Source organism: Pecten maximus, chromosome 13, assembly GCF_902652985.1.
Source record: "Pecten maximus chromosome 13, xPecMax1.1, whole genome shotgun sequence".
NCBI classification, from domain to species: domain Eukaryota; kingdom Metazoa; phylum Mollusca; class Bivalvia; order Pectinida; family Pectinidae; genus Pecten; species Pecten maximus.
Genome location: NC_047027.1, coordinates 35,351,078 through 35,378,219, shown reverse-complemented (window position 1 = coordinate 35,378,219; position 27,142 = coordinate 35,351,078). Strand labels below are relative to the sequence as shown.

The window sequence follows — 27,142 nt, the reverse complement described above, 5'->3', positions numbered from 1 at the left end:
TTTGATATTTACAGGTATGGCTTAGACGTGCTATATTCTCTATCATTTCATTACCTGGAACCAATTGGTATCATTACTGTCCTCCTCATCGGCTCTCTCGTCAGTCTTCTGACAAGAAGGAATCATGGTAATTCTCATGAAAAAATGGTGACGTCATTTCTTCTTGTAATCAAAATAAAAAATCCACACCAGGATATGTAAATGAATGTTTTATTACTTAAATGTAAATATCTGAGGCAGCACTAGAATATGTTTATTTATTTGACGATGGGGGATACATTAGACAGCAATTTCTAAAATAATGTTAGGTGTGAGAATCTTGTTAAGGGGTAAGTCTATGTCAGCATACTGCTTTATTAAAACGTTAAATTGATGTTATATAATAGCTAACCTGTAAACTCAAAAAAAAAAAAACAACCCATTTAAACACCTGAGTGTCCTTAATATTGCTCCGTAAGATTGCCTGTATAGGCCAAATGATGGCTTCAGAACTTACTTAAGCATTAATGCTTTTTTTAGCTTCATCGGGGTATGAAAATCATTTTGTTTGCAAACTGTATGAATCCGCGTACTGAATTTTGCAAACAAAATTTGTTTCATACCCCTATGAAACTAAAAAATAACCGACATCAACGTTTATAATTAATTTAAAAAAATAATTTTCTAATTCAAAACATGTTTTATGTAAAATATTACTGGTTTTATATGGGATTATTTTTCTCAAATCAATACGCAACGTCAATTGTATTGTGACGTCACATTTTTCGCGCCATTCTCGGATCTTATTTGATAGTAGTATGAAACAAAATCGCAACCAATCAGAAAGCCACATTCTGCGTATAAACAATGGAAAATTAATTATAGTCTGTTGATAAGCCAACCTGGTAAATTACCTAATTTACAAATTCGGTATTATGGCATAACCGTACTGTAATGTATTTAGCTCTTACGGTCAACCTCTATTTCCCCGACACGCTGAAAGTATTAATACACGTATATCTATATCAGGTAAATTCACTACTGATAATTCTCATATTTCGAACGTAAACAGCAATACTGGCACAGTTTTGTTTTCAATCTTTAAGCCCACAGATAGTACTAATAGTATGCTTTGATTTATATTAAGACACTTAGCATTTTTTTTATCATATTTTAATTATACTTTATGACAATAGGAATAATCGAGGTTGTATTTTCCAGTGAAACAGACAGTCAATCCGGAACTAGTCGTACCCGTCTTTGAACTCATCTGCTGTTGTATCCCTAACGACATTAGGGAGCGACTCCATTGTGGGGTGAAATACCACAACCCAAATATTGATGACGTAAGTACAGGGGTTAATCATTACTAAAAGAAGAGATGAAACAAAACGAAACGAAAAGAGGAATGACTCGTTACGCTCAATCCTTTCGTTACTTTTAATTTTTAAAGTTGTATTTTTGCGAATATAGAGGTGACACCACGATATTATTAGATATGTTCTTTATCTTACACGAGTAAGTTGATTTAAAAGAATTACAAAACGACCTTTTAGTGTTAAGAGTGTTTATTTTAACTTTTTAAATTTGATTAACTGTAAGGATATATGTATACCATATACTTGTTTGTACATCAATAATTTGAGGACGAGTGTGGTCTGGTGTGAATAGACATGCATTTATTGACAATCAAAGGAGGCGGAGGGATATTACCGTATTTATTGACAGTCAAAGGAGGCGGAGGGATATTACCGTATTTATTGACAGTCAAAGGAGGCGGAGGGATATAACCGTATTTAAAATGTGACTAATCGATTTAAAAATTCAATGAAAACTTTATTATCTTCAAATCTAATGGTCAGAAACAACTCGATTACAAACCAATCTTATCTTAAATTTTCGCAGTTCTTTAATTCTTCAAATAAACAATCGTGGACTATACAGGTCAGCGTGAAAGTATGTGACGGCGCCATCTGGTTACCATAAAAAAAACCCAGCAAATCAATGTCAATGCTGGATTTCAATTCCCTTGGTCTCGGATGTTTAGAACTTATAATCGGACGTTTAATAATTGCTCATTGTAAATATTATATAACTCCTGTAAATAGAAATGACATTGTTTTTTTTTCTCTGTGTACCGTTATGACAAAGGGGGCTACACACCGTATAGTTGTTATTACGAGAATGACTTGATCCCCATGTGTTTTGTTTAGCATATCATTTTGACAGAAAGATGCAAAATTGGTAATCTTAGAAATCTGTGGAAATATTATTACAAATCATAACAAGTAATTAACAAATTCATTATCTTTAAAACATCGAACTGTCAGAAATCCATATAAAAACTCATCACCAGAAAAACAAGTGTGAAATTCAAACCAGCGTGAAATTCAAACAAGTGTGAAATTCAAGCAAGCGTGAAATTCAAACAAGCGTGAAATTCAAACAAGTGTGAAATTCAAACAAGCGTGAAATTCAAACAAGCGTGAAATTCAAACAAGCATGAAATTCAAACAAGCGTGAAATTCTTCCGCGACGACCTAAAGTGACATTCATGAATCAATCAAAACCCCATGAATAAAATAAATGAATAAAAAGTTGTCCCGGTCAAATTTCACCAAGTCAGCCAATCAAAACGGATTTACAGTTTACTCCACGTGTGGTAAGCAGCTCGCGATTAAATTAGAATACAGTATAACCTTCCTTTAATGTACATGTACACAGCAAGGATACGAATGAAAGTATCTGATAAGCAACGTAACACAACGCATTGTAATTGACACGGTATGTAAGGCTACCTGCAGATTATATTTTCAGCATTGACCGCTATAGTCAGGTTTGACCTTCGTTTATATTGTGACCTCTATAGTCAGTATTGACCTCTGAGAAGTGATCTCTTTAGTCAGGCTTGAATGTACTTCCAGTTGTATTACCTATACTACCAGTTTTAATTGTTTATTGTTTATGTTAATCATGTTAAACAAAATTACGAATAATTATTTGTCCTCAATGAACTGTTTCCTTTTTAATCGCGTTAATCATGAAATCAAGGGGTCATTAATACCATTTTTTTTTTGTATTATTTTTTTCAGGACAATCAAGATGATTGCAACACAAATGATATTCATCTTAACCCAACGTCAGGAATATAAAGATTTCTTAACAATGATTAATCACCAGTTTTTACGTAAACTATCATTGTCGCTCCTTACCCGTGTCGGGTTTTGTTTATCGTTAATTTGACAAACGAAGGGACTGTCTGTGCTGTCGTTGATGATTCAATGGGAAAGACAATTCCATAATTGCTATGGATGGCATTCGACGGGCCTCCCGTATCCTGTTTATTGAGGTATTCACCAACTACTACCAGGAACCTCCGACTCAAGATGACCAAGTGTGTTCACCGGTTATTAAACCTAACAAACAAATAAAACGTCTCCATGTTTTGCCACGGTATAATATGCAAGGGAACCAGAAGACGAAATTAATTTAAATGCTTCAGACAAATTGAACAGGAGAAAATATTTATCTTATATTAGGTAAACGCGTTATAAATCTGTCACTGCAAGACGGAAGTATATATAAGGTAGGCTGAACGCCACCAGGAAGATAAGATTTGTTAGCCATATATAAATGCGGTGTGTCTTTTTTAAACGATTGTTTCAAAGCTACATTGTCAGGTAGGTTGATAGTTAAATATGTAAAGTTGTCTAACAAAACCATTATCTCTTTTTCAAATATGCTCGTGATACACGGGTACGTATACCTAATCTTATAATGTGTTAAAATGCAGTGAGCCATATGATGTAATAAAACATACTCAGTCATATCAAGAAACAAAACATATTCGATCATGTCATGTAACAAAATATATCCTGTCATATTATGCAACAAAATATATTCAGTCATATTATGTAACAAACATAGATTGGAATTAATTTGTATTTATCTAACTCACATTTGAATACAAGTACTCGCCATTTTTCTCTGTTTGGTCATTTTCGAATTAGCTTTTGTGAAATTGGTATTGTTTATGTAACTAAATACCACTATCTTTGTGATTGTTCTGACTTAACAGTACATGGTAGAATAGAAATAATCAACTTTGACTCGTGTATTGTTGCAGGATATATAACTCGGACTCGGATATTTTGCAATTTTAATTAATAACTCAGGCCTGCGGCCTTCGTTATTAATTCAATTGCAAAATACCCTCGTCCTCGTTGTATATCCTGCAATAAAACACGAATCATCGTTAATTATTTCTTAAGCAACTACCAAATAAGGGTCAAAGGGGAAATGCGAGTTGTCTTTGATTTTTAACAGAAAGGGAGATTACCTCTGAATACTGAATACTACAGAAGATGTAACAATTTGAAATCAAGTTAAATGCAATTTTTGAACCATTCAGTGTTTACTCCATTTCAAAGTGACCCTCCCTCAACAATGAATTGGTTATACTAGTGGGGTGACACCTAAAGGAGTGTCACAGAAAGAATGAAGTGTAGTGAGGGACGATAACTCTGGTTGAGCACGAAAGACAGATAAAAATAAATGCTGAAGATGATATAGAAATGTCCGTCTTGAGTTCAGTGGTTCCATGCACGAGTCATGGTTTACATTAAAATAATTCATTGTCAATATTTCGACCAATAAGAAGCCTCAGCGTGGTTCTATGGCAAGAGAACCCGTGAGGTTGAATTTGCATCTAAAATTTTACCACCTGAATTCCCCCATGTGGTTCCTATGGCAATGAATCCCATGTGGTTGAATTCGAATTCCCCTATTTACCATTTTGCATCCAAATCCAATATCTAAACTTCGACCATTCAGAAGCCTTGATATGGCAATGATACCCATGCAATGGAATATGCAGTCCCCTAATACCCCTATATATCAAATACCAATTGTAATCGAAATCAAACAATATCTAAATTTTCACTAGTCAGAGGCAAGTAAGTCTGTGGCGGCCATCTTGGTAGACCGATCGGAAAATAAAGCGTCATGCAGTTGCACACCCCATAATCTTGAAGAACACCTGTGTCAAGTTTTTTTTAAGTGGGGGATTTAATAAAGTATTGGTTATCTTATAACACTGGTAACCCCCAAAACCTTTATTTCCCTTCCTTTAGCATTAATACCTTCATTTGCACTTAATTTCCTCATTTTCACTTAATACATTTGTATCCTCACTTGCACTTAATGTATTCGTGCGACATTTAAAACTCTCAATTACGTTTAGATATTAATACTGGCGCGAGGAAATTGAAGGTTTGGGGGTTACCACTGTAACAATTTTCACAATTCTTCAGTTTTATGAGACAGCAATTGGCATCTATCCAAGCATACGTTGTAGTCATCCACTACTATAAGGAGACCCAGCCTCAAAACGATCCTGATTGCAATATATATACACGTGGTGATAAAACAAGCAAACAAACAAACCTAAGTTCATCTTAGTAACAGATGTACTCGCGGTATTCTAATCGATAAATAGTGACATATACCATCAAAGGTAAAAAAAATGTCATGCATATCATATGATGTCAAAATCAAGGCTCCTAATGTGTTGTTCATACTGACAATAACTTCCACAAGTGTACACACAACCTTAAACATCACTTCTGGTCTGAACATGATATTGGGACAGAGATCACAATTAACTTCGATATATTTTATGGAGATAGCTGTCAATATTCATCTATAACCAAAGTGTAGATTATTTACATCTGGGTCAGGGTTAGAGGTCAAATCTACATCCAAAAATGTGTTAACGACTGGTGCAACTCGATCGGCCAATCAGCCGGTGTTTCACCTGATTCAAGTCCCTGTGGAGAATATGTTTCCCTGGTTTGTAGCTGTTTTCCCGAGTAAATAACACATGAAACGGGTACTTTATATACCATACGAGGATAAATAGTGTGTTGAGATTTAGAAAATCACAAATACACACTGTTACTTAAAATAGAATGACGTAGGATTCTGGGTGTAAAAAGGCGGGAATTCTTCCCCAGTGCAGTGTAAATGTCTGGCTTACTGTCTTTCGATTATACGTACCCGTGTGCCCTTAGCGGAAACTGTTGCATCACGGACATGATGAACTTAATGTACCATATATGTCAAAACAAGATTAATCCTGTCTTTGGGATGGAGATATTTGTGAAAAATATGTAAAAAAAAAAAAAAAAAAAATGTGCCGAGAATTGTATCGTTTGTATTTTCTCTGATATTGTAAAATTGTAAGAAATATAGGCAGTGACAGCAAAATACAACCAGCTCACCGAGCGCTACAAGTTCAATCAGACAAGCAGAACAGACGTAGTAACGTCACTCGTGACGTACGTCCGTACATGTAATGGACTCTCCGAAATGTGTGACCTCGCGGTACATAGTACCTATGTTTAAAACCCTATTGTGACCGTTCTCTGATAGATATAGAAAAACTAAAGATACTGTTTTCTTTGGAATTATATGTACTTGTGATGTGTGGAGTTTCAATAAGATGGCTTTATGCGTTAATTCTCTAGGCCGAGTTGTGCAGAAACCAGCAGTCAAAGTGTCGATTTTGGCGTGTTTGTACTCAAAATATCTCCATAACTAGATTATTCCTAGATATACGGGATATGCCTGGACATACATGTAGATCACACCGAGTCTTATAAGTGTGGAAAGTTTTATCAAAATGTATAGAGTCGCTTTTCAGTTAGCTCCAGAAAGTGGTCTGAATTAGCCGCATGTACTTTACGTTCCGTCCTTCAATACACTACATTCCACACATTCTTGTGACGTAACACTCGTGACGTAACATCCGCCACCTCTCGATAAAATACGACCCTTTTTCAAAACCCTATTGCGGCCGTTCTATGAAAGATATAGAAAAACTAAAGATACTCTTTTCTTCAGAACTATCTCTTCTTGTTATGTTTGGAGTTTCAGATTTTTGGATTGAAACGCTGATTTTTAAGGACCGGTTAAACAGAAGCTACCGGTCAAAGTGACGATTTTGGCATGTTTGACCCAAAATATCTCATAAATACGAATTTCCACAGGGATACCAAATACATCCAGACCTAGATCGAGCCGAGTTTTACAATGGTTCAAAAGACCATCAAAATTGTATGTGCCATTTTTTCCGCTCCCAAATCGCTACAATAGCCGGCAAAATAGGCGAATTAGCTCATACTATCATTACGTTCCGTAAGGAACGATAACGAGTTATCGTCCCTTACTACACTTCATTCTTTATTATATCAATGATTGGTGATTGCAAAACACTCACAGTTGTGACAGAAAAGTAATACTCTATTAATACTGATAAAGTGATGATAACTCATACCTAACCACATTCAATATCTTTGACATCAGACAGTTTGTTATAAATTTTACAGGAATCCATGATATTTCTGCCGCACGAGGCACATGCACTTACGTCATCGTGTAGATTATGGTTTTTATCCCCACAAATTCGCTCCCTGAAAGTTGCTGGAATACAACGGCAGAGGAGGTCGCAGACAGGTATGACTAGTTCAGGAGCCACGGTCGTTTCTATGGAAACAATTAAAGTTGCCAAGTTTGCTTCCTACTTGATAATACTTACATAATTATAACTTGAAATCATGAAGTCTACGGACTCTTAAAGTACTTTAAACGAAGCCAGCAAGGACAGCTAACAACTAAGCGCTAAGTGATATGACTAGTTGTTATGTTGTTATCATTATAGTTGTGTTTCAGCTTGACTTTGATTTGTATGGCGGGTGCCATAGTGAAATCAAAAGACGCTTAACCTTGAGGAACACCTGACTTATTCTCCTTGTACATTTTCTAGAGTCATTGTTTGAATATAATTTTTACTCATATCAACGCTTCCTTATTGATTTTGATGTAGAATATATGGTTTCGTTTTGTCGGTATTCTATGCTGTTTTGGATTTATTATCTCAAGTTAAATGAAATAGCTCAAACATTTGTATTCATTGCAAATCGCTTAATTCCTTAGATAATAATTTAACTGTTTTGCATACCAAGATGTCGTCCCCATTATATGGAAATGATATGAATATCATATTATAAAATGGAACATGTTATTTTCCGTTTACAATCGTAGCATTGCAATGTGTAACGGTCACATTTACCAAGGTCATGCCCCCTATCGGGAGCCCGATTAAAATCCAAAAATGTTTGATATTGCATTGTTCGAAAGAGAAGATTCGTTACTTCGAGGATATCAATATTAGTTAGCTTATTCAATTGATGAGGTCACAAATCATCTTGAAATGTCAAAAAATTAGGAAGTGTACCTGTTTCTGGTATATGATTTATAATAATGATTTATTCACTTGGGAAATAAAACACGAAACGGTATATATATTATATATATAACAAAAAAAAAATATGTTCATGTCTCTTATATTTGTAAGATATGGCCTTATCAGATCAATTCCATCTATTTCGACAAAAGAAAATCACTACGTATGATGAGATTGAGGTGATACTGGGTTGATTGTAACTATAAATCATATGACTCACGATGATAAATAACGGTTTCCTAGCATAGTTTCTGTACATATATGTGAACCCTTCATATATAAAACATAATACGTATATATGAACAAATATACGACGTTGAAATGGATAATGTCCTGAATTATTTAGGAAAGAAGAATTTTACCTGGATTTTTAGTCAGACGACTGACAAGAGAGCCGATGAGGAGGACAGTTATGATACCAATGGGTTCCAGCCATCGATAGGAGAGAGAATAGAGGAGGTCCAAACCGTGTCTATAATTAACGATTAAACAATAGTAAAATATGAAATCTAAAGTTTACTCGTGGATAAAGTATTTTTAGTCAGTAATTGCAATTGACGTGAATGTGAAGACAGCTTATTCTAAATTACATATTATGTTCGCTTCGTAGCAATAGCTTTACCCGAGTGGACCTTGAGAAAATCTAAATATAGTCTATTTCAACATATACAATGTATGGATCAATCTAAAGCCACGGTACAATTGGTACAATTATATTACAGTACTTTAAAATTGACATCGCCTCTAAACTCTTTATTATCTTAAGAGTAATCTATTTACCTAGTAAATCATTTTATTATATCAAATAATATTTTTGACATGTTCAGCATAAAGACTATCTATCATTCATTCATTCATACTCTAAATAACTATTACGAAACACACTCTCATCTTCTTTTTGTTGAGCTTGATGAGATTTCTTTTTTCAATTCCAGACTAGTATTTTACTATGGTATATTTTGCCTGTTTACCGTATAAAATGATAACACGAGTTAGATGTAGATAGTATTAAGATAATTTAATAGTCATAGTGTGTATTTTTTGCATCAATACGAAACTTAGTATCTAAGGTCGTATAGTTGCAATATATGAAACCCGATTAGTAAGAGACGGAAACTGCCCTGCCCGCAACACGCCATTTTCAGAGGCGACAAATGTGGACCCTATGAATGTATAAACAAGTAAACAACTTTTGTTTTCTGGGCAATGATGTAGCAGATCACAAAATGACATCCCGGTAATTGGGATTTAAAAAAAAAAAATTTGGCTTTTGTTTTTGATTTTTATAGTATAGAATATAACATAATATTAAGACTTTTCATTAATTCCTGTACAGAAAAATATAAAAATTAAATTGTTACCAACATTGGTCTGTTACGGTTTTCTTTTACTTTATCGATCCTGATTTCAGCAGTGTCTGACTATGCATTCATACGAATTTAACTCTTCCATTGATGTTTTAACAAGAACAAGACCGCACAACGGGTTCAATGGTCTGGTACACATTTTTCATTGCACGAGCTAGTTAGTGATGCATAAGTGTATATCTGACTGATCATTGAATACTGCACTTACGGTTCCTGGATGACATTATCAGGCCGTAACGTGACGTCAATGTCATAGGCTGCTGTGGACATTAGGTCGGTGCCGTATAAAGGGACAGAGGAAGCGTTGTAGAGCGGACAGTTATCTATCGGAGCTGGTTCCAATATTGGGCTCCTCCTTGTTCCTGACGAAGTCATTTTGCCAATCGTGATCCAGGCAACTAAAACTACACTGACCGCTCCACCGACGATAGCACCCTGCCAAAGAATAAGACAATACATGATGTCAATTTTCTCAAATTACAAGTACATGCCTCTAACATTTCTGAATCATATTTCGCATTTCTCCATAGAAGATTTCTGCTCTTAAGGCATCTAATAAACACTCTTAATTGCTTTCTCTGCAATTGAATCCTAATCTGTTGTGGTTTGCGGTTATTGATAAGAGAAAGGCCAGCCAAGAAAATCAATTATGTGCGCAACAAATTGAACTACCACAATTTTACACGAAGAATTATAGACAATCATAAAAACAAAGGAATACGTTTTCTGTTTATTTTCCCAAACACCGTGACGAATCAAAGCTATGTAGCACTTTTGCGCCTATTTAACCTGATACATTTATATAGAATTGCGGTACAATGTCAGATATTGTTTTTTACACGGCATGAAACACTGTGTGAAGATATATAGTATTTTCTGGATTTCCCTGTCTTATTTGTCTATATCAATCTTATAGCATTCTGTAATGTTAAGTAAAACCTAATACACCACATATGAAATGTTTTAAAATATGTTTTTCCTTTCATCTTAGACAGAGGATAAAGAATAGCGCTAAGGTAATGTTTCTTTAACATTTTCGCCTTCATCTTCCTTTGATATTATATATCTGTAGAGGATATTTAGTCGCGGTCCCACCATTTCTTCTATTCTTAAGTGTTCGGACCAACTCCATGATGTTAGTAGCTCCAATACAAATATAAGGTACTTACCAATTTGTTAGCCCAGGGTACAATAAATCCAAGAAGGAATATCCCTGTTAGCGCACCAGAGAAACTAGCAGTGATAGTTCTAAATATCTACACGACGAAAATAAAAGCAACTTTAGATGTGGTATGATTTTCTCAGTTGCATTTGGCTAAACATTGTCAGGTCCAGATTAATATTGTGACATATTCATCTGATGTTACAATTTTTAGAAGACCGGGCTAAAACATATTGCATTTACGACGCCTTATTCATTGTGAACCCGGATTTGCGATCCACGTAAGGTTGGAGTATCACCCTGAACACAAATTTGCCAAAATACACTTTTCTTTACAATACAATGATGTCATACATCTTATGCCAAAGTGTCAAAGAAATTGAACAAAGCGTTTTTTCTGTGTTGACACTCGACTAAATCAGCCTTTTCGGAAGCGTTTCCACTCATAAAAATACTAAACTAACCAAACATTGTAGGATAAGTGCAATTTTAAAGAATATACATATGCTATTTTTTTATTGTAAAAATTAGTGTATGTTTGATATCAATAAATAATGCCATTCATTTTTTGATGAAATCGAGGTAAAAACAGATCATCTCAATTCCTAAAAAATCCTTACATAAACCAAGCAAACTCGAAATTCAATTGCAGTAAAAGAAAATAAAAAATAAACATCCACTTTTCATAACGTCATAACCTCCGAATACTTTGTGCTCCGTTTCCTGTTTTACTCATCACTACCGACTTCGGTTTGTTTTTTTTGTGTATTAATTTTGACACCTTTTAAAATTTGATGATATATCTATACAGCTTCATGTTCTAAAAGCTATTAGAATTTTTTTTTCAGTTAAGCATTGATGTCATTTTTTTTAGTTTCATCGGGGTATGAAACAAATTTTGTTTGTAAACTGTATGAATCCGCGTAGCGGATTCTTACAGAAGTTTGCAAACAAAATTTGTTTCATACCCCGATGATACTAAAAAATAATTGACATCAACGCTTATAATTAATTTTTGAAAATGATTTTCTAATTTAAAACATGTTTTATGTACAATTTCACTGGTTTTAAATGGGAGTTTTTTCTCAAATCAATACGCAACGTCAATTGTCGTATTGTGACGTCACATTTTTAGCGCTATTCTCGGAATTTCTTTCATAGAAGAATGAAAAGAATTTTTCGACCAATCAGATTTGAGTATTTACCATGAAAACAAAGAAAAATTAATTATTAAAGCAATAAAAACAAAACAAAACAAAATAAAAAAGGTCGGATGCGATGAAATGTATTTCACACATTGTGTTTAAAATGTGTATGTATGGGTTTTCGACAGTCATCCAGCGTATTTGAACTGTAGCAAAACTTTTAACGTTTGGTAAAATAAAAATAGAAATACGCTAATTTATGAGAAAATACAAGAAAACTTAATACGACCTGTCCAACGGGACCTTCAATCTCGGACACCATCAGTGCCATTCCTATGCCAACAACGCCAAACACCAATCCTGTAAAAATTATAACAATAGATCAAAAAATCATTTTGTTTACAATTATTATTATTATAAATTTTGTTTGCTATTTCTCCTAACAGATGAGCTTCGATGGCAAAATACTACTAAATCAATATATAATTATATCGACGAAATAAGATATAGCACTTTGCGAAATCGAGGCTAAAAGATGGGCCTGCTCTGTTCATATAGCCAACCTGAAACATTTCTTTGGAATAAGATTGGCCTTTTGGGTGTTATATAAAAACCAATCTGGCATCTGCTGGTTAGGGACACATCGCCTTCTTATAGAAGCTGCTTACGGTCACTTTTTGTTGGCATATTGGCGCTTTCAAAGTAAGATTTAAGAATTAAAATGTCGTCTTATCGAGTTTTTAAACAGCTATCAGGCAACAATTTGCCAAAACGTCAAAGCAAAATTTAACCACGCCAACACCAAATAGCCGTATTAAGCAACCATGCCTTCTCTATTTGCAAACTTCATGTATTTTTTCTAGCCTTGTGACAGGTAGCCTCATCCAAAATTCTAAAAAATAAAAGTACTGGAAACTGTTACTGGTTAGGTTATTTCAACAAAATGTTCACTATTTCAATTCAGTAACATAATCCTTGACATGTATTTAAATGTTTCGCAAGTTTTTAACACGTGCTTTCTAATTTCTAACAAATATTATCAGACATATTAAAGTTCCATGTTAGAAAATAAATGTGTAACAAACGTGTAACGGGACTCTTTAATAACCACATGTACATTGAAAAAATGAGAGCACATTCATCATGCGAATTAATAGAAAATAGACAAACCTGAAAGTTGGTTAATGAGAATCCCTCGTCTCTCTGACCTAGACTTGGTATATGGCTTCACAAAATCGACCCAAAACACTGCCATTATACTGCTCAGTACTGAGGAAAGAGTGCTGAAATATTGACATAACATATCTTACTACATAGGAAAGAAAGATGGAATATTGACATAATATCTTTTACTACTGAGGAAAGGTTGCTGGAATATTGACATAATATCTCTCACTACTGAGGAAAGGATGCTGGAATATTGACATAATATATCTTACTAACGAGGATAGGATGCTGGAATGCTGACATAATATATGTTACTACCGAGGAAAGGATGCTGGAATGCTGACTTAATAGCTCTTACCACTGAGGAAATGGTGATCGAATGTTGACATAATATCTCTCACTACTGAGGAAAGGATACTGGAATTTTGACATAATATATCTTACTACTGAGGAAAAAGTACTGGAATGTTGCGATGGTACAGATCAGTGATGAGCAAAAGGTTCTGAAATAATGACATAATATATCTTACTACCGAGGAAAGGATGCTGGAATGTTGACATAATATATCTTACTGCCGAGGAAAGGATGCTGTAATGTTGACATAATATATCTTACTACCGAGGAAAGGATGCTGGAATGTTGACATAATATATCTTACTACCGAGGAAAGGATGCTGGAATGTTGACATAATATATCTTACTACTGAGGAAAGATAGATGGAATATTGACATAATATATCTTACTATTGAGGAAAAGGTGATCGAATGTTGACATAATATATCTTACTACCGAGGAAAAAGTACTGGAATGTTGCGATGGTACAGATCAGTGATGAGCAAAAGGTTCTGAAATAATGACATAATATATCTTACTACCGAGGAAAGGATGCTGGAATGTTGACATAATATATCTTACTGCCGAGGAAAGGATGCTGTAATGTTGACATAATATATCTTACTACCGAGGAAAGGATGCTGGAATGTTGACATAATATATCTTACAACCGAGGAAAGGATCCTGGAATGTTGACATAATATATCTTACTACTGAGGAAAGATAGATGGAATATTGACATAATATATCTTACTACTGAGGAAAAGGTGATCGAATGTTGACATAATATATCTTACTACCGAGGAAAGGGTGCTGGAATGTTGACATAATATATCTTACTACCGAGTAAAGGATGCTGGAATGTTGACATAATAGCTCTTACTACCGAGGAAATGGTGATCGAATGTTGACATAATATCTCTCACTACTGAGGAAAGGATGCTGGAATATTGACATAATATATCTTACTACCGAGGAAAGGATGCTGGAATGTTGACATAATATATCTCACTACTGAGGAAAGGGTGCTGGAATGTTGACATAATATATATTACTACTGGGGAAAGGGTGCTGGAATGTTGACATAATATATCTTACTACCGAGGAAAGGATGCTGGAATGTTGACATAATATATCTTACTACTGAGGAAAAGATGCTGGAATGTTGACATAATATATCTTACTACCGATGAAAGGATGCTGGAATGTTGACATACTATATCTTACTACCGAGGAAAAGATGCTGGAATGTTGACATAATATATCTTACTACCGAGGAAAAGATGCTGGAATGTTGACATAATATATCTTACTACCGATGAAAAGATGCTGGAATGTTGACATACTATAACTTACTACTGAGGAAAAGGTACTGGAATGTTGACATAAGATATCTTACTACTGGGGAAAGGATGCTGGAATGTTGACATAATATATCTTACTACTGAGGAAAGGATGCTGGAATGTTGACATAATATATCTTACTACCGAGGAAAGGATGCTGTAATGTTGATATAATCTATCTTACTACTGAGGAAAGGATGCTGGAATGTTGACATAATAGCTCTTACTACCGAGGAAATGGTGATCGAATGTTGACATAATATCTCTCACTACTGAGGAAAGGATGCTGGAATATTGACATAATATATCTTACTACCGAGGAAAGGATGCTGGAATGTTGACATAATATATCTTACTACCGAGGAAAAGATGCTGGAATGTTGACATAATATATCTTACTACTGGGGAAAGGGTGTTGTAATGTTGACATAATATATCTTAATACCGAGGAAAGGATGCTGGAATGTTGAGATGATATATCTTACTACTGAGGAAAAGGTGATCGAATGTTGACATAATATATCTTACTACTGAGGAAAGGATGCATGAATGTTGACATAATAGCTCTTACTACCGAGGAAATGGTGATCGAATGTTGACATAATATCTCTCACTACTGGAGGAAAGGATGCTGGAATATTGACATAATATATCTTACTACCGAGGATAGGATGCTGGAATGCTGACATAATATATGTTACTACCGAGGAAAGGATGCTGGAATGCTGACTTAATAGCTCTTACCACTGAGGAAATGGTGATCGAATGTTGACATAATATCTCTCACTACTGAGGAAAGGATACTGGAATTTTGACATAATATATCTTACTACTGAGGAAAAAGTACTGGAATGTTGCGATGGTACAGATCAGTGATGAGCAAAAGGTTCTGAAATAATGACATAATATATCTTACTACCGAGGAAAGGATGCTGGAATGTTGACATAATATATCTTACTGCCGAGGAAAGGATGCTGTAATGTTGACATAATATATCTTACTACCGAGGAAAGGATGCTGGAATGTTGACATAATATATCTTACTACTGGGGAAAGGATGCTGGAATATTGACATAATATATCTTACTACCGAGGAAAGGATGCTGGAATGTTGACATAATATATCTTACTACTGAGGAAAGATAGATGGAATATTGACATAATATATCTTACTACTGAGGAAAAGGTGATCGAATGTTGACATAATATATCTTACTACTGAGGAAAGGGTGCTGGAATGTTGACATAATATATATTACTACTGGGGAAAGGGTGCTGGAATGTTGACATAATATATCTTACTACCGAGGAAAGGATGCTGGAATGTTGACATAATATATCTTACTACTGAGGAAAAGATGCTGGAATGTTGACATAATATATCTTACTACCGATGAAAGGATGCTGGAATGTTGACATACTATATCTTACTACCGAGGAAAAGATGCTGGAATGTTGACATAATATATCTTACTACCGAGGAAAGGATGCTGGAATATTGACATAATATATATTACTACTGAGGAAAGGGTGCTGGAATGTTGACATAATATATCTTACTACCGAGTAAAGGATGCTGGAATGTTGACATAATAGCTCTTACTACCGAGGAAATGGTGATCGAATGTTGACATAATATCTCTCACTACTGAGGAAAGGATGCTGGAATATTGACATAATATATCTTGCTACCGAGGAAAGGATGCTGGAATGTTGACATAATATATCTCACTACTGAGGAAAGGATGCTGGAATGTTGACATATTATATATTACTACTGGGGAAAGGATGCTGGAATGTTGACATAATATATCTTACTACCGAGGAAAAGATGCGGGAATGTTGACATAATATATCTTACTACCGATGAAAGGATGCTGGAATGTTGACATACTATATCTTACTACTGAGGAAAAGATGCTGGAATGTTGACATAATATATCTTACTACCGAGGAAAAGATGCTGGAATGTTGACATAATATATCTTACTACCGATGAAAGGATGCTGGAATGTTGACATACTATCACTTACTACTGAGGAAAAGGTACTGGAATGTTGACATAAGATATCTTACTACTGGGGAAAGGATGCTGGAATGTTGACATAATATATCTTACTACTGAGGAAAGGATGCTGGAATGTTGACATAATATATCTTACTACCGAGGAAAGGATGCTGTAATGTTGATATAATCTATCTTACTACTGAGGAAAGGATGCTGGAATGTTGACATAATAGCTCTTACTACCGAGGAAATGGTGATCGAATGTTGACATAATATCTCTCACTACTGAGGAAAGGATGCTGGAATATTGACATAATATATCTTACTACCGAGGAAAGGATGCTGGAATGTTGACATAATATATCTTACTACTGAGGAAAGGGTGCTGGAATGTTGACATAATATATCTTACTACTGGGGAAAGGGTGCTGTAATGTTGACATAATATATCTTAATACCGAGGAAAGGATGCTGGAATGTTGAGATGATATATCTTACTACTGAGGAAAAGGTGATCGAATGTCAACATAATATATCTTACTACTGAGGAAAGGATGCTTGAATGTTGACATAATAGCTCTTACTACCGAGGAAATGGTGATCGAATGTTGACATAATATCTCTCACTACTGGAGGAAAGGATGCTGGAATATTGACATAATATATCTTACTACCGAGGAAAGGATGCTGGAATGTTGACATAAATATCTTACTACTGAGGAAAGGGTGCTGGAATGTTGACATAATATATCTTACTACTGGGGAAAGGGTGCTGTAATGTTGACATAATATATCTTAATACCGAGGAAAGGATGCTGTAATGTTGACATAATATATCTTAATACCGAGGAAAGGATGCTGGAATGTTGACATAATATATCTTACTACTGAGGAAAGGATGCTGGAATGTTGACATAATATATCTTACTACCGAGGAAAAGATGCTGGAATGTTGACATAATATATCTTACTACCGATGAAAGGATGCTGGAATGTTGACATACTATATCTTACTACTGAGGAAAAGGTACTTGAATGTTGACATACTATATCTTACTACTGAGGAAAAGGTACTGGAATGCTGACATAATATATCTTACTACTGCGGAAAGGATGCTGGAATGCTGACATAATATATCTTACTACCGAGGAAAAGATGCTGGAATGTTGACATAATATATCTTACTACCGATGAAAGGATGCTGGAATGTTGACATAATATATCTTACTACTGAGGAAAGGGTGCTGGAATGTTGACATAATATATCTTACTACTGGGGAAAGGGTGCTGTAATGTTGACATAATATATCTTAATACCGAGGAAGGGATGCTGGAATGTTGACATAATATATCTTACTACTGAGGAAAGGATGCTGGAATGTTGACATAATATATCTTACTACCGAGGAAAAGATGCTGGAATGTTGACATAATATATCTTACTACCGATGAAAGGATGATGGAATGTTGACATACTATATCTTACTACTGAGGAAAAGGTACTGGAATGCTGACATAATATATCTTACTACTGAGGAAAGGATGCTGGAATGCTGACATAATATATCTTACTACCGAGGAAAAGATGCTGGAATGTTGACATAATATATCTTACTACCGATGAAAGGATGCTGGAATGTTGACATACTATATCTTACTACTGAGGAAAAGGTACTGGAATGTTGACATCATATATCTTACTACTGGGGAAAGGATGCTGAAATGTTGACATAATATATCTAACTACTGAGGAAAGGATGCTGGAATGTTGACATAATATATCTTACTACCGAGGAAAGGATGCTGTAATGTTGACATAATATATCTTACTACTTGGGAAAGGATGCTGGAATGTTGACATAATATATCTTACTACCGAGGAAAAGATGCTGGAATGTTGAGATGATATATCTAACTACTGAGGAAAAGGTGATCGAATGTTGACATAATATATCTTACTACTGAGGAAAGGATGCTTGAATGTTGACATAATATATCTTACTACCGAGGAAAGGATGCTGGAATATTGACATAATATATCTTACTACTGAGGAAAGGATGCTGGAATGTTGACATAATATATCTTACTACTGAGGAAAGGGTGCTGGAATGTTGACATAACATATCTTACTACTGAGGAAAGGATGCTGGAATGTTGACATAATATATCTTACTACCGAGGAAAGGATGCTGGAATGTTGACATAATATATCTTACTACCGAGGAAAGGATGCTGGAATATTGACATAATATATCTTACTACTGAGGAAAGGATGCTGGAATGTTGACATAATATATCTTACTACTGAGGAAAAGGTGCTGGAATATTGACATAATATATCTTACTACTGGGGAAAGGATGCTGGAATATAGACATAATATATCTTACTACTGAGGAAAGGATGCTGGAATGTTGACATAATAGCTCTTACTACCGAGGAAAGAGTGCTGGAATGTTGAGATGATATATCTAACTACTGAGGAAAAGGTGATCGAATGTTGACATAATATATCTTACTACTGAGGAAAGGATGCTTGAATGTTGACATAATATATCTTACTACCGAGGAAAGGATGCTGGAATATTGACATAATATATCTTACTACCGAGGAAAGGATGCTGGAATATTGACATAATATATATTACTACTGAGGAAAGGATGCTGGAATGTTGACATAATATATCTTACTACTGAGGAAAGGGTGCTGGAATGTTGACATAACATATCTTACTACTGAGGAAAGGATGCTGGAATGTTGACATAATATATCTTACTACCGAGGAAAGGATGCTGGAATGTTGACATAATATATCTTACTACCGAGGAAAGGATGCTGGAATATTGACATAATATATCTTACTACTGAGGAAAGGATGCTGGAATGTTGACATAATATATCTTACTACTGAGGAAAAGGTGCTGGAATATTGACATAATATATCTTGCTACTGGGGAAAGGATGCTGGAATATAGACATAATATATCTTACTACTGAGGAAAGGATGCTGGAATGTTGACATAATATATCTTACTACCGAGGAAAGGATGCTGGAATATTGACATAATATATCTTACTACCGAGGAAAGGATGCTGGAATGTTGACATAATATATCTTACTACTGGGGAAAGGATGCTGGAATATTGACATAATATATCTTACTACCGAGGAAAGGATGCTGGAATGTTGACATAATATATCTTACTACCGAGGAAAGGATGCTGGAATGTTGACATAATATATCTTACTACTGAGGAAAGGATGCTGGAATGTTGACATAATATATCTTACTACTGAGGAAAAGGTGCTGGAATATTGACATAATATATCTTACTACTGGGGAAAGGATGCTGGAATATAGACATAATATATCTTACTACTGAGGAAAGGATGCTGGAATGTTGACATAATATATCTTATTACCGAGGAAAGGATGCTGGAATATTGACATAATATATCTTACTACCGAGGAAAGGATGCTGGAATGTTGACATAATATATCTTACTACTGGGGAAAGGATGCTGGAATATTGACATAATATATCTTACTACCGATGAAAGGGTGCTGGAATGTTGACATAATATATCTTACTACTGGGGAAAGGATGCTGGAATATTGACATAATATATCTTACTACCGAGGAAAGGTTGCTGGAATATTGACATAATATATCTTACTACTGAGGAAAGATAGATGGAATATTGACATAATATATCTTACTACTGAGGAAAAGGATGCTGGAATGTTGACATAATATATCTTACTACTGGGGAAAGGATGCTGGAACGTTGACATAATATATCTTACTACTGAGGAAAGGATGCTGGAACGTTGACATAATATATCTTACTACTGAGGAAAGGATGCTGGAATGTTGATATACTATATCTTACTACTGAGGAAAGGATGCTGGAATGTTGACATAATAGCTCTTACCACTGAGGAAATGGTGATCGAATGTTGACATAATATATCTCACTACTGGGGAAAGGATGCTGGAATATTGACATAATATATCTTACTACCGAGGAAAGGATGCTGGAATGTTGACATAATATATCTTACTAAAGAGGAAAGGATGCTGGAATGTTGACATAATATATCTTACTACCGAGGAAAGGATGCTGGAATGTTGAGATGATATAGATCAGTGATGAGGAAAAGGTTCTGGAATATTGACATAATACTATTCAGTACTGAGGAGAGGGTGCTGGAATGATGACTTAATGCCATTCAATTTTGAGGTTCTGAACTGAGATATGGACCGTAAGATAAAAGAAGTTTGTTAAAACTGAAAAATCAAAATTACCTGAGAGAGGCGCAGAATAGAGCTGCCAGAAAGAGCCCAGGCAAACAAGGCGTATCCTGGAATACATCTAGTACCATAGCTGGCATCAGCTCCAAAATGAGTATGAAGTATTAGATCAATAAGAAAATACATGTGTTATAATTGGTGTGTTTCTAAACCCAAATTTTGGTTTTTCCTTTTGATACAGAAACACTTCAAAATTATGACATGACAGACAGATATACCAAAGACAAGACAGACAAACTAAAGACAAGACAGACATACCAAAGACAAGACAGACATACCAAAGACAAAACAGACATACCAAAGACAAAACCGACATACCAAAGACAAGACAGACATACCAAGGACAAGACAGATATACCAAAGACAAAACAGACAAACCAAAGACAAGACAGAGAAACATTTGGTAGGAATGGTACCTGGTTTGCATTATCTAGCTGCTTGGAAGCCAAGGGATCACATCCTTTGTTGTAGAAGTAAGCAAATGCGATAGCTCCACACATACCAGCCAAGACGCGTATCACGAGGGACAGAAACCCGGCGAGGAGATACATTCTAAAATGTTATCGAAATCAAAACTGTTAGAAGCAAGCTGTATAATCCTAGGCGGTTAACCATGGACAAAGACAGAGGGACGATTGGTACATCGTCGGTAGCCCACGGTCCTGACACTCACGGTCAAAGACCGTGGGACGATTGGTACATCGTCGTTAGTCCATGGTCCTGACTCGCACGGACAAAGACAGAGGGACGATTGGTACATCGTCGGTAACCAACGGTCCTGACTCTCACGAACAAAGACCATGAGACGCTCACGGACCGACACTGTGTGGAATAGTCTTTGTCGTTAATGAAATATTTTCTTTGTGAATTTGGACTATCAGAAGATCGCTTTCATGGAGGTATCGGTTCGACTATTTACAGTAATAGCGACCTCCATGGCTAACCTTTCGATAATAAAAGAACCGTTTTAAATACATTAATTCATATTCTTTTAAAAATCAGACATCAACGTTATTATGAAAAAAACAATATTTGTATTTGTCAGATAAATGATAAATGCATTTACCATTTGCAGCACATGCATTGCATTTTTTGGTGGCGACCCCATTACGGCGATCCCCATAATATGTTTCACACAAAGGAGATCCGAAGTTTAATATGTATGGTGGTATTTGATTGGTTGTTTTTAAAAACCGAAACGGTATTATCTATACCAATCGTCTCATGGTCTCTGTCCGTGAGCGTGGACCGTTGGTTACCGACGATTAGCAATAAGTAACATTAGACGACCTACCTGTTGATTGTTTGTTATTACCTAACTCTGACATGACAAACACACTGTTAGACAAGAAAGTTTTTTTTCTAATCCAACTTCGTTATTAAGATGATGAAATCTGTTATTTTTTCAAAGAACTTTTTGTTACTTATACGTTCGACTATTTGTCTTGTTATTATCAAGATGAACTACCTCTTGTACCATGTTTTTAAACCGCTGAAATACATGGTTTTAAACCATACAATTTCATGTTTTAAACCACTTAGTTCCATATCATCAATCCTTTTTTATTTAAACAACCCTTTTCCGGTTGACCGAAAATTACCAAGTTTTTTCTTGTTATTCATACGTCACCTATGTTTTGCTAGCATTGAGATGAAATTCCCTTTCTTACGCGATAAGTTGAAAAACTAATGCTTATAAAGAAACTGAAAATGAATCTTTCTTGTCCATCTTTGTTGTTTGGACGACCTACCTCTTACTTGTCTTTACATTTGGTGTAGCCTTAATCCGCAGATATGTAGTTTGGGAGAATGGGGCGCCTAAATGTGAGATGATACTTCCAAAGACAAGGTTCGTGAAAGTGTGTCGGGTTGTTGGATCCAGATCAAGCCTGAAAAAAAGGGAAAGGTATTTTTTCAACTTGATCGATAGTCATATTGAGTACGGGATGAGAGTGTTATGATATGTAGTGCGCGGTATCAATTTTAATGATACTACCTTTAGCATTCTTTCAAAATATCCAAACACTGGTTAAGCAATACCAAATGCGATTATGAAATATCCTTTGAAGTAAGGGAGGATGATTGGTCCTATGGAAAAGGTTTTAACTTGACGCAATGAACATATGATTGTAATTGGAAGGAGTATTGAAAAATATCCTGCCCGTGTCAGGCTTCGAATTAACGACCATTCACTCTCAAGGCAAACATCCTACCACTAGGCTAAACAGAAATTCCAACTAGTCTGAGCTAATAAGGTGACGTTATACTCTCTACTTTTACACTACTCCCTCCCTCTTTCAAAACGTCTTCGCCACCGAAGACAACCACAAGCCGGTTTCTTTATTTCCATGGAAGCCTCTCAATCTCGTATAGCGTTTACTTGAAGTGGTCAAATCTGTAATAGGAAGAAGTAATGAAAATACCCTGCCCGTACCGGGGCTTCGAACTAGCGACCCTTCGCTCTCAAGGCAAACATCCTACACTAGGCTTACGGGAATTTCCCGCTAGTCTGAGCTAGCGAGGTGACCTTATACCCTCCACTTTAGCATGATAATCCCGTACATGGTCTGTCGGATCGCACAGTGGTAGCTTTCATCTAGACGACCTTGATTTGATTCCCCGATCGAACTTGAAAAGGTAGCACCTGCCCAACAACATAGATTTTCTCCGGGTATTCCTGTTTTCCACCCGCAATTAGACTCATCGCGTGCTTTAATCGGGGCCAACAAGAACTATTTACATCAGGTAAGATTTAGTTTAAAGTATTTTTATAATAAACTTACACCAACAAGTTAACTCGTCCCTTATTGTTTATTGTCTGCCATGTCTTCGTCAGGCCCCCGGCATCCATTGTACCCTGCTCAGGAATTAACAGCCATTAGAATACATGTTTGCTACTTTTCTAACAATAGCTTTTGTTTCGATGAAGAAGAAATAAATCTATAATGTTCTCCGACACAAATAGTTTTTTTTTATATTAGAATGGAATGACGACAAAACAAAAACGTATTTCTAACTCAAAATTGGGTTATTTGTTCCTGAAGAGTAAGCGTCCTCATGGATGATACCCGCTATGCAAGTCTAGGTCAAATTCTGGTTAAATTACATCCTCAAAATGATGTCAACGGAAACGGCAAATCAACGGACGCCGAACGGATCTAAATTCATATCGTACAAGAAACTAGTAATAAATGCATCTAAATGAGGTTAGATATCGACAAAAAAAACAAACTATATACTATAAACTATAAATGAATACATTAATCAATAAATAAATAATTAAAGAAATAGCAGTAGTGGCTGGAGTCACATTAATCAATTTCAATAATGTGACTTAACCTTGATAAGAACTGCAAATATGCCACCAAACATGAGAACGGACTGCAAAACATCTGTCCAAATGACGGCTGTGAATCCTCCCTGGAAACAAAAACATAATTTGTATTTTTTATGCTTTTTATCTGACTTTAAAAAAAACGCGTTGATTTACTTACTTATATTACTGTCCCTGCACGTAACCTATCTTTGCGAATTCTGCTACTCAAAAAATTGCATAAATTAGAAATCATAAAATTTGCCACTGTCGGTTGTCTGTACGAATTACTTCCCTTTTTCTTGCATATACGACCTTCGACAGTAACAACGTATTGTTGAATAGCTTTCATTTGTTTTACAGAATTATAATAAATGAAACAATAACGATTTCCCATTATCCCCTATCAATATTCCCACCAATTTGCCACCACACGGTGTTCATAAATCAGAAGACATCTATTTTCGTAAGAGAAACCAAACATTGAACTACCAAAAAGGTTGACTTATGTATGGTTGTTGAACTTCACGGGGCTATTACATTTCGTGCAACCACGCTTAGTTAACATTATTTCGTGAGCAATTATATACGTTTTTGTGTATATATGAATATTTGCGGAATGTTTATTTTCGCGCTGTATTAATGAACGCGAATATAGGGAAAATAAATCTCCCACGAATATTACCAATTATGCAGTACTTACGATCAAAGTATATATCAACACTATGACCATAAGGCCAACGATAGACACCAAGACATCCATCCCGACAACTAGAAAATTAGAAGAAAATGAGAAGTAATGACTTGTACAAAAATAAAGAGAATAAGTTAATAAATATATATTTCCTGTCTCACGATTAAAAAGTAGAAACAAAAGCAACACCTACATATTTCAAACGTATATATACCTGGTTGTATATCAACATTTCATAAAAGGACTTAATACGTTATAACATCTGCCTTAGGGTATTTGCATCAACGAACGATATTTATCAAATGAGACTATTGAAAATATATTAGGATGATAACTGTTTCAGGGGGTGGGGGGTGGGGGTGGGGGTGGAGGTAAGCGTCTTCATTGACGACACCCACATTGCAAATCTAGCTCAAATCCAGAAGAAATTTCATTTTAAAAATAAGAAGTATTGCGTAAAGACAAAGGAGCCACTAAACACATCAAAACGCATCAAAAATGTCTGACATCATTTCGCACAAGATAATACAAGATTTCAAAACAAATACTGATGTCGACTATATAACTTCTTCAATGGTTTCCCTTGCTTCCCTCGAAACTGTGTGCTCAGTCAGTAGTCGACATATTATGTCATGAAAATTGTTAAATGATAACAAGTCCTTGAATATCAAATCAACTGGGACGTGTAAATAACAAAGATACGTGAAGCAGGAATACTACTATCTAGAAATAGAAAATCAACAATTCGGTAATCGGTGTTTTCACTTATATTATACAACCCTGTAAGTAAATATAAAGCGAAGTGGTCGTTGTTGAAGAGAGCTGGTAGTGTCCTTGATTTCAAGTCAATGTGATTTATCCGGTCTAAAAGATCAATATTATCAACAACTGTATGAAAAGCTGAGGCTGTAATTGAACTACAAAACTAGCATATGAGAAGTCTAAGTCAAAATGACCTTCTTTTATTGGTGGCTAATTTATCATTATCTTTTTAACATAAAGATCTAACTATAAATAATTGAAATAATATACTTGCCGGCTTTCAGAGTAACTGCAGGCATTGCCAACGCTGCTCCAAGGTAGTTGATCTTAGGAAAAGAAAAACATTTATACAGAAAGGTTATTGAGGGTTACAGCTAATCAAAAATTTGTAAGAATAGGATAAAATAATTGAGAAGAGGTAAATCGACTAGAAGACGAAATATTCGATAAGAGAATAATCGACAAGAGAATGAAATATTAGATAAGAGGATAATATAATTGATAAGAGAATAATCCATAAGAGGATAAAATAGTCAATAAGAGGATAAAATAATCGAAAATGGGATGAAATAATCGATATGAGCATAAAATAATTGACAAGAGAAAATTCGATAAGACGACGAAATAATAGATAAGAGAATAAGAGGATGAACTATCAGACAAGGGGATAATATAATTGATAAGAGAATAATCCATAAGAGGATAAAATAGTCGATAAGATTAAATAATCGATGAAGGAATAATCGATAAGAGGCAGCAATAATTGATAAGAAGATAAAAATAATAGTTAAAGGATAAATATAATCGATAGATTTGTCATCATTTGTTACAGACGAAATAGGTAGTACATACCGCAAAAATAATACTCAGAATAGTTCCAAATAATCGGATACCACGGGAATCGTATCTTGTTTCCAGGTACTGAAACAGAGGTCATTAATACTCAGAAAAGTTCCAAATAATCGGATACCACGGGAATCGTATCTTGTTTCCAGGTACTGAAACAGAGGTCATTGATACTCAGAAAAGTTCCAAATAATCTGATGAAATGGGAATCGTATTTTTTTTCAAGTTGGTTTAGTTTTGTCTTTTATAACGTCCTAATAACAGCTATGGACATTTACAGACTGCGTTCACTGTATGCTAGCTGCATAGGATTGGAGAGAGTGATATGATAAAAAAAGCAGAAATCTTGAAAGAGAAAATAAAACTTGACCATATTCTGTTTAGTAGCATGTATCG

The 27,142-nt window shown here is 35.2% G+C and overlaps 1 protein-coding gene across 1 annotated transcript; it reads right to left on the bottom strand.

Moving 5' to 3' along the window:
* Window positions 1-42: 42 nt before the first annotated feature.
* LOC117340702 (sodium-dependent multivitamin transporter-like) lies at window positions 43-25,209 on the bottom strand. Its single transcript, XM_033902466.1, has 13 exons — window positions 25,148-25,209; window positions 24,471-24,551; window positions 23,915-23,988; window positions 22,883-23,020; window positions 21,548-21,683; window positions 21,126-21,214; window positions 13,129-13,241; window positions 12,248-12,318; window positions 10,821-10,907; window positions 9,860-10,086; window positions 8,647-8,756; window positions 7,409-7,524; window positions 43-108 (listed from the first exon to the last, which is right to left on the bottom strand). Exons 1-13 carry the CDS (start codon window positions 25,205-25,207, stop codon window positions 43-45), a joined length of 1,368 nt encoding a protein of 455 aa, XP_033758357.1. The 5' UTR covers window positions 25,208-25,209.
* Between the last annotated feature and the right edge of the window lie 1,933 nt (window positions 25,210-27,142).

What these genes read in the sequence shown, in the direction of transcription:
- LOC117340702 (XM_033902466.1), bottom strand. Translation starts at nt 25,207, where the DNA reads ATGGATGTCTTGGTGTCTATCGTTGGCCTTATGGTCATAGTGTTGATA. An exon ending in TATTTGCAGTTCTTATCAAG is followed by an intron (nt 23,989 to 24,470) that starts GTTAAGTCACAT and finishes ATTCCTGAGCAG; the next exon opens with GGTACAATGGATGCCGGGGG. An exon ending in GGACGAGTTAACTTGTTGGT is followed by an intron (nt 23,021 to 23,914) that starts GTAAGTTTATTA and finishes CCTTTTTTTCAG; the next exon opens with GCTTGATCTGGATCCAACAA.